The following is a 16,689-nucleotide window of genomic DNA, read 5'->3' as shown; positions in this document are numbered from 1 at the left end:
CATTCTATCATAAGACAAATCCTTTCTCGTTTAAACCATCTACGGACTAAAAATCATTCAGTGAATTTTGCTGGATCCCAAGGCATTTTGGAATCATATGAGAGAACAGATTGGGCAGCCAAACAAATCCTTTCTTGTTTAAACCACTTACAGACTAAAAATCATTTAGTGAAGTTTTGCTAGATCCCAGAGAATTTTAGAATCACATGTAATGAGAGAACAGATTGGGCAGCCAAACAACCAAACAGTACAACACCAGCAAATTACCAAGTACCATATATAGATTATTTGAAGCATATAAAAAAAAAGTCCGCACATTTCACTGGTAAGAAACCTGAAAGTCACAAATGACAACAAATTTCTCCAAATGAAACAGGAAACAGCATTATGGAATTCTAGCTTCAGGAAAAACAGAGAGGAAGAAGTTGTTCTGGCATTAAAAGTTGGGTGTGCATGCACACCCAACTTGTATGTTTTCTTCTCCTGGGATGGCCCACCTCTATGCATGCATTGCTCATCACTGCTCACTGTCAAATGTATACAGTTAGAATGTACTTACTATTTCCATATCAGAAAAAAAGTACTTTTCATTCTCTGTCACGATTGCAAGAACCCTTATTGCTGGCGCCTCCGTAGCCAGGTGGGAAGGAGCAGCAGTGCATAGCACACGCTTCTTGATTAGACTGGGGTTCGAGCCCGTCACCATCAAATACGGAGAATGCGGAAAGGTCAGGGAATGACCACCGCACATCCCGGAGCAATATGGCCTTAGTTGCTAATGCTCCTAAAAACCAAATAGCAAATAACAAACAAACAAACCCTTATTGCTTATCAAGATAATTGGAAATAGTGCAAATATAGATGAACTGTTTACCTTCCTTAAGCAAATATGCATATAGGATCGTCTTTGATTGAGAATAAGAAAAGGACCAAATTATTATATAGAATTATAACATAGGAATAGGCACATTTTGGCCTCGGCTGTCCCTGTTGCCATTAAACATCTGTAATGCCATAAAATTAACATCATACATCATAGCAACTAGGCATCCTCTTATGCTGTTTTTAAGCACTAATTGTCATGGATAAAATTTAGTTATGTTGCCCACCAGAAAACATGCACAACTTTTGAAAGTAAAAGAGCTATGGAAATTAGAAGGGCATATACCACCTAAATGTTTTAGAACCATTTTTTGAGATCCTTTGTAGAAGAACAAAAGTTAACAAATAAGTATCTATGCAAGTGGTTAAATTACATTACATAGCATGTAAAACAGCTCTAACTGGAATTTAACTTTTGCTCCTCTGTGTTATCTTTTATTGACAGTGTTCAGTGGCTGGTATAACTGGCTACAAAGTGGAAATATTCAAATGGAGAAAATGAAGTAAAGCTCCAGGGGAAAATTGGCAATGGTTCATGTTGGTAATTACACAATTCACAGCTTGGCAGTATAAAATTATCATTAGAATGATCTTATTCATGTTAATTAACATGAATAAGATTGCATAATCTTATTCATGTTAATTAACATGAATAAGATTATGCAACCCACTGATCGAGTGACAGGTGGAGTAACAGATGATAAACTGATTGATTTACAAAATTCACAGCTTGGGTGTAATGGACAATACAAATTGATTGATATGTGGGATGAAATAGAGCATGAGATCATAGTTTAAAGTGACTAATTGACACGGTGATTTAGATCAATAAACACTTCACAGGTAAAGGTTTCATGTTGACTTGCTTAAAACACCACAGACTTTGACTTTTATTTTATTTCTATTTTCAGCAGTGGGGAAAGAAATCCTGACAGCAGATGGAAGTATTAAACAGCTACATAAATTTCATGCCCTCAGCAATATTAAAAGCTGCTTAATATATACAGACAATTCGAAAACTGACTCTGCAGTTGGTGCTGCATTCTTCTTTTACAGTCTTTATAACGCTAATGGGAAAGTGCTTGCTGTAGTTTTTATTGACCTTTTCTTTACCTGTGCCTTTTTTATGGCTTTACTTTACCACTTAAAAAATAATTAATGAAGCAGATCAAAAGTGAATATTGTACTAGAGGAATACTAAAATTCATGCTGACTTAATTTTGCAGTAATAGGTATTTAAATTTTGAAGGTTTTCCTTTCTTATTTATCCAAGTATGCCAGAGTGCCTCCTAGAAAGTTACTTTACTTTCCAAATACAGTGTGGTATTTATATATTTTTTTTTTTGTGTGATGTTATCATTTTCAGCCATTGTAGATCCACTGCAGGATGAAGGCCTGGTCAATATGTTTCCTGTCGTTTTGTGCTTTCTGTTGCCATTGTACACCAGTAAATTTTACAATTTTATTGATCCTCCTCATCTTTGGTCTTTTTCTTGGACTTTTAGAGTCAAGCAGTATTCATTCCAAAATTGTTTGGTCTATCTATCATCAGTTCTTATTGATATGTGACCTGCCTATTTCCATTTTAAGTGCTTTGTTCTTTCAGTGAAGTCACAGATCTTAGTTTGTTGGTGAATCCATGCATGTGTTTTTTGCTCTCTTTTGGTTATGTTCAAAATTTAGCACTCCGTACTTCTCTGTGTGACTCTCAGTCTTTGTAAAGCTTTGATTATGCGATGTAATAAATTAAATATATCAGAGTATAAACAAATAATGAAAAAATATTACATAACTCATATGCAAAATTATAATGGGAAATCAATGAGAGAGAGAGAGAGATTAAGATTAATTTCTCTCATTTTTACAGGGGTAGTTCTTATGCAGATAATTTTAATCCTGATCAGACAGAAATTGGACTTGGATCCATAGCCCTGACAAGAGGACAAACTTATGAGGTAATGTTCAGAATATATGAATAGTGCATATTATGAATTGTACTTTTGTACTTTGTGTGTTTGTTTGTGTTAAAGTAAATAATTCTTTCTCTCTTTTATTTTTGTTTCTTTTATATATTAATGTAATATATAAATATGGGATGGTGTCCTAGTTATGGAGGTAGCTATGTGGGTGGGGACAGAATAAGCATTCATTGAGGTAACTGTACACAACCTGTTAAATTAGCATACAAGACTGTTGATAATATTGTAACATACAGGCATCGTAGAATACTGCCATCATCTCAGCATGTGAAATATATGCTATCTGAATCTTTTGCTACTCTGTCACATGTTTGTCTGTGTGATGTATGAAGAACTAGGTTATCTGTCTGATCTAATTTAATTTAATTACCCAAATATATAGGGCCAGACAAGACAATAGCAGCTTACAGATCACATTTTAATATAGTATAGCTGTATTAAAATCCTTTGGCTTGTAATACAGATCATAATATACTTTAAACACAGTGGAAGTAAGTGGTATCCACTGATAAGCCTTCATGCACTTGTTTAGTTTTTCCCAGTGGCTCTATTAGACTCATAACAATCCAGTCCATTAATGTCACATTGTTTTCCCCAAATGAATCTGACATGTTGAGTTTTGTGACAGGAATTATTCTCCTGTTAAAAAAACAGGAAATAGAACCAGGGTATGTCTGAGAAGGGCAAAGGTTGATGACGTTGTAGAGCAGAATAATCTTTTAAGGGCACAAAGGGTGATATCATTGTACACATTGGCACTAATGACATTAAGAGTAGGAGATCTTCAGACTTACTTAACAAGTAGCAGGTAGTTGATTGCTGGAACAAACTTCCATCTGTTGTTGTGGAAGTTGATAGCTTAAATAAATTCAAGGCAGAACTAGACAAATATTTGGAATGAATGGATCAGTGAAATGGGAAGGGGTTTTTTTTTTGGCTGATGCTGTATATTGCATCATGTGCCTCTACTAATGCTAAAGTACAGGTCAGTGTTGAAAAAAAGTCACAAGTTAGGGTTAAATTTGAAAGTGTTTGCAATTCTGTCTAGACATGATAAGAGAGAGTATATGATGAGAGCCTTGTCAATCAATTTGGATCTGGAGAGATTGTCCAAGGCTGATGGGGTAGAATTTTTCTCACAGCATGGTCTGTGCTTGTTAACAGGAGAGACTGCTTCTATAGGTATGGGGCACACTTAAATAGAAAGGGTGCAAGAATATTTGCTGATACTATTGAGATAGTGTTAGGTGGGTCAGAAAACTGCTAGCTTGGTGGGGGCAGTTTCACAGACTAATAGATTAACAGTAGCCACAGGCAGAGGTGAAAGTTATTCTTATACTGCTTCTAATGAGAATGAGCAGCAGCCTGGAAAGCAAGGTGCTGGGGATTTCAAGGACTGCTGGTAGTCATCATGGAACAAGTAAATACATGGGCTGTGTTAGGGTAACTAAGGATAAGAACAGGTGCATGTAGACCATGCTAGGAGTTTAGTAAATAAATTTGATAAATTTGAGTTGCTGGTCAAGATACCAAAGGCTGATATTGTTGGGATATCAGAGATGTGGTGTCACAGATATAAGGAATGCAGAATTGGAATTTGGGGAGTATGATGTGTACAGGAAGGAAGGAAGGGAGGATGGGTTATGCTGGTAGTTAAGAAACACATAAAATCTAAGGGAGTGCATTCAGTTGACATGGGTGTGACATAAGCACTGGAGAGTACATGTGTACAGGCGAAGTTTTTATGGCTCCAGCAAATAGAGAAGTTTTTGCTTTTTAATGACTTAAATTGGCATATTAATTTATTTTTTAGAGTTGCTTTTTATTCCTAGTAACAATACTTTAGTTTAAATTGAATTTAGATAGAGATTTTGTAGGTTATTACTTAGTATCGGTAAGGATATCAAATCCACATGTGGATAGGTTTTGCAGCTCTCGCAAATGAAAGTTTTTAATTATACTTAGCCGCTTTATTGACTTAATTGTTAGATTAAATTATTTTCTATAAGTAGCTTATAGACCTAGTCAAGCTCCGTGTTTATTTTGAATTTAGATAGCGCAATTTGGAAAGTAAATGATACCTCGTGTCCGTAGATTAACCAGTCGTAACTTGCTGCCATTGTTATACGATACGTGTACTAGCGTAAGGTTTAACGGAAAACTAGATAGCGAGAGAGAGAGAGAGAGAGAGAGAGTATCAATTAATCAGTAAAATTTATTAATCTTATTAAATTTCATTGTCAACTGAATTGTACTTTTTTAACTAAATAAATATAGTGACCTAGTTATTACAAATGTAACATCCTAAATTAATTCATAAAAGTTGACAGGGGATAAGAAAGTCATATAACGTAACTCGGAGATAATATTTGATACCGAAATACATATATATATAGTGTTATAACTGCATTGGGATATAGGTTTAGGGTCATATTTTGTATTGGAATTTTATTGAACTTGAATAGAAATCATGACTCAGACCAGAACAGCAAAGCAAAACTGCTCCCCTCAGTTCTCTCCTGTGGCTCAGGGGAGAACTGAGGGGGGACAGTTGTCCTCTGAATCACAGTCTATTGAAATGCACTGCTTGCTTGATGTTTGTGGAGCATTCAGGAACGGGAATGATATTGCCAAGGGGAATGTCTTTGTGTGTGCGCGATGTAAGAAGTGCGAGGAAATCAGGTGCCAACTCGGCATTGTTATGCGCTTCTATGAGAGCTTGAAGGACGAGGTGGATGCCCTTGAAGGATTTAAATTGAGGGCCCCCTGATTTAAATCAAGCTCTCAGCTGCCCACATCAATGCCAGAGCTTGCACTTGAACATCATGCAACACAGAGGCAACCCCGAAGGCAGAATGCGCTGGTCCCAAAGGAACTAGTTGTTGTAGGTGACTCTATTGTCAGGGAAATGGGGAACATATTGTGCAAAAAAAGGATAAATGGAACAGGACCAGGGTATGTCTGCCAGGGGCAAAGGTTGATGACGTTGTAGGGCAGATATCATCCTTTAAGGGCACAAAGGGTGATATTGTTGTACAAGTTGGCACTAATGATATTAAGAGTAGGAGACCGGCAGAATTACTTAACAAGTACAAGACAATGCTTAAAAAAAGTCAGTTGGGGTTGAATTTGAAAGTGTCTACAATTCTGCCCAGACACGATAGGAGGGAGTGTATGATGAGAGCCTTGTCGATCAATTCGGCCCTGGAGAGATTGTGCAAGGCTCAAGGGATAGAATTTTTCTCAGCCTGGTCTGTGCTTGTTAACAGGACAGACTGCTTCTACAGGGATGGGATACACTTAAATAGAAAGGGTGCAAGAATATTTGCTGATGCTGTCGAGGCAGAGTTAGGTGGGTCGGAAAACTGCTAGCTTGGGGGGATACATGGACTAAGATATTAACAGTAGTCGCTGGCAGAGGTAAAAGTGATTCTTGCACTACTTCTATTGAAATGCAATTGAGCAGCAGCCAGGAAAGCAAGGCAATGGGAATTTCCAGGACTGCTGGGAGTCATAGTGGAACAAGTAAATATATGGGCTGTGTTAGGGTAACTAAGAGTAGAAACAGGTGTATGTATACTTGCATGTACACCAATGCTAGGAGTATAGTTAATAAATTTGATGAGCTTGAAGTGCTAGTCAAGACATCAATGGCAGATATTGTTGGTGTATCAGAGACATGGTGTCACACAGACATAAGCAGTGCGGAACTGGAATTTTGGGAGTACAATGTGTACAGAAAGGAGGGAGGAGGGGTTATGCTGTTAGTTAAGAAACACATAAAATCTAAGGAAGTGCATCCAATTGATGTTGGTGGACAATGCAATGTTGAGTATGTTTGTTGTGACATAAGCACTGTGAAAGGAAAAATGAGAGGAGCTGTGTGTTATATAGGCCTAATGAATCTGATGAGTATAATGAACAATTGTGCAGAGAAATAAGAGTAGGCCAGTAAATCAGAGTGTCTTATAATGGGGGAGGTTTAATTTCCCAGAGATTTACTGGAATTTGTGGGTTGGTCACTCATACACTAGCAAGGCTTTTGTGGATTTATTGGATGGTTGTTTTCTACAGCAGCATGTTAAATGGGAAGCATTCAAAGAATTAATCTTGGAAGCTACTAGGCTTTTCATACCAACAAAAAATATTGTTCAAGATTTAGGCCTAAGTGGATGTTAGATGAACTAATTAGACATGTGACAGAGAAGAAAAATGCATGGGATACATAAATTAACATGTGACACAGAAGCCTATGATAGATATAAGCTGGACTGTAACCAAGTTACAAAGGAGGTTTTGTAGGCGAAGGCAGATTACGAGAAATCTTTGGCAAAGGACGCAAAGAAAAACAGCAAAGAGTTCTTTACTTACGTAAACTCTAGAAGGAAGGGATGAATCAGATTGGTCCACTTGATATCGATGGTCCAACTGTTCATGATCCTACTCAGATAGCTAACAAACTAAATGAATCTTTTGCATCGACATTCACATATGAGGAGTTATTAGGGGAGGGGAATGCCAGAGGTGTATTCAACTTTGGCAGTAAGCTAGATAATTTTGTAATAACTGAAAGTAAAGTGGAGGAGAAATTGTTGAAGATAAACACAAGAAAGGCACCTGGGGGTGGATGGAATCTATCCAGTTATATTAAAGGAAGCGGCAGAGGAACTAAGCAAACCCTTAGCCATAATTATGAGAACTTCCCTGGAACCAAGGGAGGTACTCATGGACTGGAGATGTGCAAATGTGACCCCCATCCACAAAGGAGGATCAAACAGAGACAGGTAATTACAGACCTGTTAGTTTAACTTCTGTTCCAGGGAAATTAATGGAGGCACTGGTTAAAGAAGCATTGCAGGATCATATAGAGAAGACTTTAGTTATAGCTCGGACACAGCATGGGTTTGTTAAGAGGATGTCTTGTCTGACTAATTTGATTGGATACTATGATTTCTTCAAATAGGCCTCTGGGGTTGGGTATATTCATACTATAATTTTTAGTGTTTCTCACCAACCATTGAAGTAAAAACGAAAACCAAAATCTTAAAAAGTTTATGTTTAAATTTACAATAAATTTACAGTAGATCAACAAAATACGATTATACAAAATGTTACTGATAATAAAATACTGAATTAGGATAGAATAAAACAAATATGATTTATAGTGAATGTACAAATAAAATGATAATAAAATACTGAATTAAAATGCAATAAAATATACTAGATTAAAAGCGCTAAAATAACTGAAGCTTTCAAAGGCTTCTGCCTTCTTCCTCAACAGTGTACTTCTATACTGCAGTACCTCGCAGTATAGAAGTACACTGTTGAGGAAGAAGGCAGAAGCCTTTGAAAGCTTCAGTTATTTTAGCGCTTTTAATCTAGTATATTTTATTGCATTTTAATTCAGTATTTTATTATCATTTTATTTGTACATTCACTATAAATCATATTTGTTTTATTCTATCCTAATTCAGTATTTTATTATCAGTAACATTTTGTATAATCGTATTTTGTTGATCTACTGTAAATTTATTGTAAATTTAAACATAAACTTTTTAAGATTTTGGTTTTCATTTTTACTTCAATGGTTGGTGAGAAACACTAAAAATTATAGTATGGATACTATGATGTAGTCACAAAGGAACTGGATGCAAAGAATAACTTTGATATCATATATTTTGATCTTAGAAAAGCCTTTGATATTTTTGTACATGGAAGACTGCTGCACAAATTGGAGCTGTGTGGCATTGGAGGCAGATTGAGTAGGATGGTTGAGTAGGAGAAGACAGAGAGTGGTAATCAATGGACGCTGCTCTTCCTGGACTAATGTTATTAGTGGAGTCCCTCAGTGTTGGGTCCATTGTTGTTTTCTGTATTTATTAATGATATTGATGATGGTATATCAGGCTTAATGTCCACGTTTGCAGACGATACGAAGATTGGCATGGTTGTTAATGAGACTAATGACAGTACACTGCTGCAACAGGATCTACAAAAGTTGAGCAGATGGGCTGAGAGGTGACAAATGAAGTTTAACATTGACAAATGTAAAGTACTACATATGGGAAGCAGTAATCCCAGAGTAACGTATCAACTCTGTGGTATCACACTGACAGTGGTAGAGAATGAAAATGACCTTGGGGTAATTGTGCAGGCAGATATGAAGTTTTCTGAGTAGTGCAGACGGTCTGCAAGAGTAGTTCATGGTGTCTTGTCAATGAAATACAGGAATTTTTCTAGCAGGGATAAGGAGGTGATTATCCCTTTGTATAAGGCAATGTTCAGGCCACACCTTGAGTACTGTATGCAGGTCTGGAGACCTCATTTTAGGAAGGATATAAAGTCACTTGAGTGAGTACAGAGAAGGGCAACAAGATTAGTGAAGGGAACAAAGGGTTTCTCTTACGAAGAAAGGCTTAAGTTTTGCAAATTACAGCATCTGGAGGCTAGGCACCTGTAAGGCGATCTGATTGAGGTGTATAAGGACTTGAATGGTTTGAGCATGCTCAATGCTCATGGGATTTTTCCTCTTGCTCAGAATAATCGCCTGAGAGGGCATAAATTCAAATCGAGCAAAGACGGTTGTAGGATAGATGTGCGGAAGTTTTCCTTTAGCCAGTGGGTTGTTAATTGCTGGAACACACTTCCATCTGTCGTTGTAGAAGTTGATAGCTTAAATAGATTCAAGGCAGAACTTGACAAATATTTGGAGCGAGTGGATGGGTGAAATAAGGGTTTTTTTTTTTTTTTTTTTGGCTGATACTATATAAGCTTGCTTTCTTGCATCATGTGCCTTTGCTAATGCTAAAAGCAAAATTGAGAGTAGGAGTTAATGTCTAGGCCTAATGACTCTGATGAGGACAATGAACAGCTGTACAGAGAAATAGAATGGGCCAGTAAATCAGATTGTTTTAAAATAGGGGATTTTAACTGTAACTTGTGGGTTGGTCACTCACACACTATCAAGGCTTTTCTGGATTTATTGTATGATTGTTTTCTACAGCAGCACGTTCGAGACACCAGAGGGAGTAATAGACACCTGCAGTGATTCTTCATGCATTAAAAATCTGCAGATAAAGGAACCACTAGTTGGCAGTGATCGCAGTGTACTCATGTGGTATTTACTTAAAGATTTATCTACCATCAAGGGTAAAGGGAAAGGTTTTTGCTTTTGTAAAGGTGACTACAGTAGTCTTGGAGATTTTTTAAATTCTATATAGTGGGAGCTATGATGACAAGGGTAATATAGATATGGCTTATCTGATAATATTGGTCAAGGTAACGGTTGCACATACCTCAAGAGTTTTTGTTTGTTACCACAACAGACCATATTAGAAAGATGTTCTCAGTGCAGAAACATTTCAAATGAGCGGGTAGCTAATGCCAGGGAAGCAAACTTAAATAACATCAAGGGGTGTGTCAGGGTAGTTAACTATATAAGAACACTAAGTCTAAATTGTTTATACAGTAATGTCAGACATATCGTCAATATAATAAGTGAATTCGAATTGTTGGTTAGGAAAAGTAACACTGGCATAATAAAGCTTATGGAAACATGGTGCCACACGGAAATAGGGGATGATGAGTTTCCATATGGTATGTACAATGTATTTAGGAAGGATAGGGCAGTAGAAGGTGTGATGCATATCAAAAGTGGCCTGAGTGCCACAAATGCTGTCCCAGATTCAGATGTTTCGCATACTAGTATAGAATCTATATTGTGTGAGATAGTTGGAAGCAAAGGTATAATGAGAGTAGGAGTAATCTACAGGCCAGGTGATTGTGAAGATTATGATGAAAGCCTCTACATCTAAATAGAATGGGCAAGTAAGTGCGAATGTCTTATTATGAGTGATTTTATTTTGTCTCTAATTGATTGGAATAAATTGGAAGAAAACTCGACATGGGGGACAAAATTTTTAAATCAACTAGATCAGCATTTCTGGAACTGTGGTCCGTAGACCAGTTCTAGGGGGTCCGTGAAATGGACCCTCTGGAACTGGTCAAATTATTTGTTCTATGTATAGTAAATTGATGATAAATAAAGTTATTATTATATATTTATGTAAAAATAAGAATAAAATTGAGTAATTTTAAACATAAAACTTGATATTTTCTTTTTAGAAACATATATATACACACTATCATTGAATTATATTAAAATAAGTTAAATTATAATAAAGTGAAAATAAATAATTAAATAATTAAGCATTCATTAGAGGCAGCGACATGCAATTCCTCCATATGAAGCTGAAATATTTCACGCCTTTCGGAACTGGTACCTCTCGGGGGGGGGGGGGGTACCGCTAAATTAATATGTAATTGGCATTATCCTAAAATTTGTATAGTTTTTGTTAATTGGATTTAAAGTTTGAAATTATACAAGGGTTTCTGGGCTACTATTTATGTCTATTCTTGTTTTTCGTTCGTTTGTTTATTTGGGTTATTTTTATGTTAATTTTCGCTCTGCAGTTTTTGCCATACTACTGGCTTATGTTTTATTTTATTTAATTTAAAATATGGGATATATATATATATATATATAGAATATTATTAGAAAACGTAAATCAATCCAATAATAAGAATACCATCAGGGACTTAAGAAAACGCAAAAAAAAAAAAAAAAAATTATTATTATCGCTTTTTACCGACAATCTAGATGACTTCAACTGGGGCCAACCACCCAGAATGAAGGCAAAAAACGACAAGAAGTTCTCTGTTTCTGTGATGATCAATATATGCTAAGTAATTTAAATCTAAACCAAATATAAACCAGTATAGGCCGAATATAAATCGAATGAAGATAATTAATTAAGAAAAAATTTTGAAATATTAGAATCAAAGGTAAGAAATATAAGTAAAATATAAATGTAAGCATATATTAATCATCGTTGACCCGACAGAGAACGTAATTTAATGATTAAAATAAGATTAAATATATAATACATACTACATTTGACCGTATCTAGGACATAATGTAATAGTCGTCAAAATAATAAGTGGTGCCCCCTATGTGATGGATACGGTAAAAATAAATAAATAATTAAATTAACGCAAAGAGAAACATGCAGATAGTAAGAAGAAAAACTAAAGGAGTAGGAAAAATAGAACCTGAACTCCACAAAGGCGAAAAATAGTGGTATAGATAAGAAATAGTTTCTCCTACATCCTCGGATTGCCCTAATAATTTCGGAGAAATAAAAATAAAGAGTGTAGGACAGCTTGAAGGCATTACAAGATATAAGTTGTGGCTCGGGTATGCCCGGGTGATTTACGTTCTCTGTCGGGTCAACGATGATTAATATATGCTTACATTTATATTTTACTTATATTTCTTACCTTTGATTCTAATATTTGAAAATTTTTTCTTAATTAATTATCTTCATTCGATTTATTTATATTCAATTTATATTCGGCCTATACTGGTTTATATTTGGTTTATATTTAAATTACTTAGCATATATTGATCATCACAGAAACAGAGAACTTCTTGTCGTTTTTTTGCCTTCATTCTGGGTGGTTGGCCCCAGTTGAAGTCATCTAGATTGTCGGTAAAAAGCGATAATAATAATTTTTTTTTTTTTTTTTTTTTTGCATTTTCTTAAGTCCCTGATGGTATTCTTATTATTGGATTGATTTACGTTTTCTAATAATATTCTATAGACATTATGGGTGTATTGCATGATTGCTTGCAACTGCATTAACCCATAAATATTAGTTATTGTCTTTTAACTTTCTTTCCTTTTATCACTAATATAACTATTAATATATATATATATAGGGGACCACACACACATATATATAGAGATATATTTCCAAGTATAACAAAGCAAATATTAAAAGTTATAATAAATATAAATATTATAATAAATATTAAGTAGTCACATAACCAATTAATGCCATCTAGGACGATTAAACATTACATCGGTCTGTATGAATATGAGTTAAGTTAATAATGGTAAGAGTTTTTTAAGGTAAAATATGATATACTAGCTTATCAGGTAAACCATAAACCATGGCGGGTACCCAACATGACCTGGAAAAAATAAGCTAGTATATCATGTTTATAATTTATGTTTATAATTTATAGCTTATGTCATGGCATAGATTGATTTTTTCCAGGTCACGTTGGGTACCCGCCATGGTTTATGGTTTACCTGATAAGCTAGTATATCATATTTTACCTTAAAAAACTCTTACCATTATTAACTTAACTCATATATAGATATATATATATAGATATCATATTTTCATCTACTATATTCAGATTATGCATATTTGCCATCCCCTGATTTGACCTGTTGCTAAAATAGCCCTCCTATATCTGAATATAGTATTATTTATTTACTTGTATATTCCTTTTTTTTTTTTTTTTTTTTCTCTCTTCTTCAGTCGCAGTTCATTTTTGTACTAGGTTTTTCAAATTCTTTCACCTGTTTAACCACTACTTCACTTCCACTTTCTACTATTCCTTAAACTTCTCTTAGTTCTGGCACCTTGTGGACTTTTCATTTCCACTTTCACAGACACTTTATTTATTCTACAAACCACACATTATTTATATATACAGGGTGTCTCAAAAATACACGGCATAACTTCAGGAATGAGTTCCTCATATGTAGACAATAAAAATATTTTATATCAACATAGTTCCGGAAATGCTTGGTTCCCGAGTTATTAACCGGAATGTCTTATCTCCCCTAGGTGATTTCCTTCATCACAAGGTGGTTTTCCATTCCGACCATGGTGTGGAAACTCTCTGCAATCGAATTGTGGCAAGTTGTGAGACAGTACGAAACATGCCAGGATTTGGCATCGTCTTCGCTAGTTAATGAGACGGCGATGTGAGGCCTGTATTCAGTCAGACGGTGGACATTTTGAACAATTACTATAAGGTGATGTGAACAGTTAAGTGTCATAGACAGACCTTCAAAACTCGGAAACCAAGCATTTCCGGAACTATGTTGATATAAAATATTTTTATTGTCTACATATGAGGAACTCATTCCTGAAGTTATGCCGTGTATTTATGAGACACCCTGTGTATGTGTGTGTATGTGTATATATATATATATATATAGAAAATTATTTTAATGTTATGTGCAAATCTTTAATTTAACTTATGCTAATAATGAAAATACCGTGTACCCTGGGAGCGATGTATGTTGAATAAAGGGGGGAAGAACGGAAAAGAGTAACGTTATAAACAAAGTGCGAATTTTGAAAAATGCAAAATTTGAAAAGAACGACCAAGGTAGAAATAGCAGATTTTTGAAAAGAACGACCAAAGTAGAAATAGCATTGCAGTATCTTTCATAATTTCTGCAATGCTATTTCTACTTTGGTCGTTCTTTTCAAAAATCTGCTATTTCTACCTTGGTCGTTCTTTTCAAATTTTGCATTTTTCAAAATTCGCACTTTGTTTATAACGTTACTCTTTTCCGTTCTTCCCCCCTTTATTCAACATACATCGCTCCCAGGGTACACGGTATTTTCATTATTAGCATAAGTTAAATTAAAGATTTGCACATAACATTAAAATAATTTTCTATATATACATTATGGTTGTAGGGTACCTTTGCTCTTGCAGTGTCCCTGATCCATAATTCATATTATTGATATTTCATTTTATCTCTATTCAAATTCAAATCCATTTTCTTTCTTTACTTAATTTTAATTTTTTATTCATAATTATATATATATATATATATATATATATTGTGTTCTTACTGAAGACTATAAAAATGATTTTTGGTAAAGTTTACCGTAATAGGTCCATGTCAGGTGTGCAATGTTAATGCTATGGGGCAATTAGGCATTATACGTGCATGAAATTATATTAGTCAATTTTATTTTATGGTATCTATCAGTAGGGAATTAGGTGTATAAGGACCAAACTAACAAGTTAGTAAAAGTAAACTAGCTTTAGCCTGGAAGGCCTATATAAAATTATAATCATGAAAAATGGGAAAAATAAAAAAATGAAAATAACATTCTTCCACTTGATCATCGGTCTGCTACTTCTTCGGGGGCTTTGAGCAGACCTATAGCCAGACTAAAAGAATGTCTCATACCTACCCATTTCTGTTGTCCCTATTCCAGTTTTGCCTGATTTTAATTTTTAGGTGATTGTATAGAAATTAATAGAAATTAAATGAGAAGTGCTAATAAATGAGAAAAGATAATGTGTTAAATTTAAATTTTGTAAAAATAGTGTCAGAATCAGCAAACTGGGATAGGCAACACAAAACCGAATGGGTATGTATCAGATTAAATGAGAATAGGTTCTTACTTCCTTCTTGTACTGGCACCTCCGTAGCCAGGTGGGCAGGAGCAGCAGTGCGTAGCACATGCGTCTTGATTAGACCGAGGTTCGAGCTCGTGAGCCACCAAATACGGAAGATGCGGAAAGGTCAGGGAATGACCACCGCATATACCCAGAGCAATATGGCCTTAGTTGCTAATGCTCCTAAAAACCAAATAACAACAACAACCTTCTTGTACTGTGGTGGTCAGACTGAAAAGGGGATCAATTCCTGTTTTATGTGTGCTGATTAAATGATAGCATGCAACTGCGCTTTTCATTGACTATGGCATTGACTATGGTGAAATTGCTGTAGGCAATATGCCCTATAATGCAAATGTCCTGATAGCCTTGAGAGGGGTTTTTTGACGTTTATTTGAGTTAGTGTGTGGGGGGGGGGTTGCTGCCTCTTATGGCGGAAGGAACCTATATGAGTGAAATGATGTGTTTATGCAACTACAAGAAATGTTAGTATGATTAAATACAAGTATGTTAATGAAAATATATAGGAAATGCTATTCCCTGGACAAGGGCTGGTATAGCTTTTTTAAGCCATAATGACCCATATATGTCCGAGGGGATAACTATATACATATTTACAGCCTCCTTCAATGTGATTTTTCTTCCTGTCTCTAAGTTTTATACTGTATTTGTAATTAACTGAAGGGATATGAACATTATGCATTTAAAATAATACCTTAGGTGGGATTATTCTGTTGTTGGGAGTTTGATGCAAGTTGATAAATTGCCAATTACAGTCGATTCCGGTTATTTGGGACACATCGGGACTAGTGCATTTTGGCCCGATTAAGCGGCTGCCCCAATTATCCAAAGTTTCAGGTAAATAGTTAAAAATACAATGTATCCCCCCCCCCTTTACAGTTGGTTCACTGCACAATCAAATCACGTTACGACGAACTCACCATAGTAAAGTATTGTTCACTATGCAATGTGTAGTAAGTGCTGGTCATTCTGATCACGTTTGTGGATTGAATTTTAATTCTATTAAATAGCGATTCTAATTAGCGAAAATAGAAGGAATATTATCCACAGGCTATAAAAGTAAAGATATGTTAAGCACAAATTTACCCTTTATTACCTACGTTACCAATTAAAAAATTAAATGATACGTGAAATTCGGAAGAATATACGTGATAATTGGAATAATTAATACGTACTGTAATATGTACATACTAACTAAACTAGTTGACATTTCTGTTCACTGACATTTGTGGGTGGGGGTTAAAATTTAAAACAGTAAAAAGATAAGCAATCAATAACAAAAAACACGGCACACAAATTGCAAGTAACACAACATGCGCAAGTGAGAACGGAGTAACGAGTTACAAAGCTTTAAAAATAGGAATGAAGAGAAGATTCTGAAAATTATTTTTTTTATATGATTGAAGATTCCATGGAAGTGTAAACACATTTTACCATAATAACCCACAGAATTCTAGCTGTCAGTATTATTGCGAATTCAGTTTACTATCCGTAGATCTTATGTATAGTTCCGACTCCTTA

At 35.1% G+C, this 16,689-nt stretch overlaps 1 protein-coding gene across 2 annotated transcripts in view; it reads left to right on the top strand.

Annotated features, from left to right (window-relative positions):
• The window catches only part of LOC150084120 (target of Myb1 membrane trafficking protein-like), a 212,958-nt gene that overhangs the window by 147,138 nt on the left and 49,131 nt on the right, over window positions 1-16,689 (top strand). For both annotated transcript variants that reach the window (XM_090375897.1, XM_090375896.1), the window contains exon 12: window positions 2,750-2,837. In XM_090375897.1, coding sequence (XP_090232023.1) covers window positions 2,750-2,837 — 88 coding nt within the window. The remainder of the gene's footprint in view (window positions 1-2,749; window positions 2,838-16,689) is intronic.

The sequence above is a fragment of the Mastigoproctus giganteus genome, chromosome 6, assembly GCF_048544385.1.
Source record: "Mastigoproctus giganteus isolate SK-2022 chromosome 6, ASM4854438v1, whole genome shotgun sequence".
NCBI classification, from domain to species: domain Eukaryota; kingdom Metazoa; phylum Arthropoda; class Arachnida; order Uropygi; family Thelyphonidae; genus Mastigoproctus; species Mastigoproctus giganteus.
Note: the sequence above shows the minus strand (reverse complement) of the source record. Positions and strands in the feature narration are given on the sequence as shown.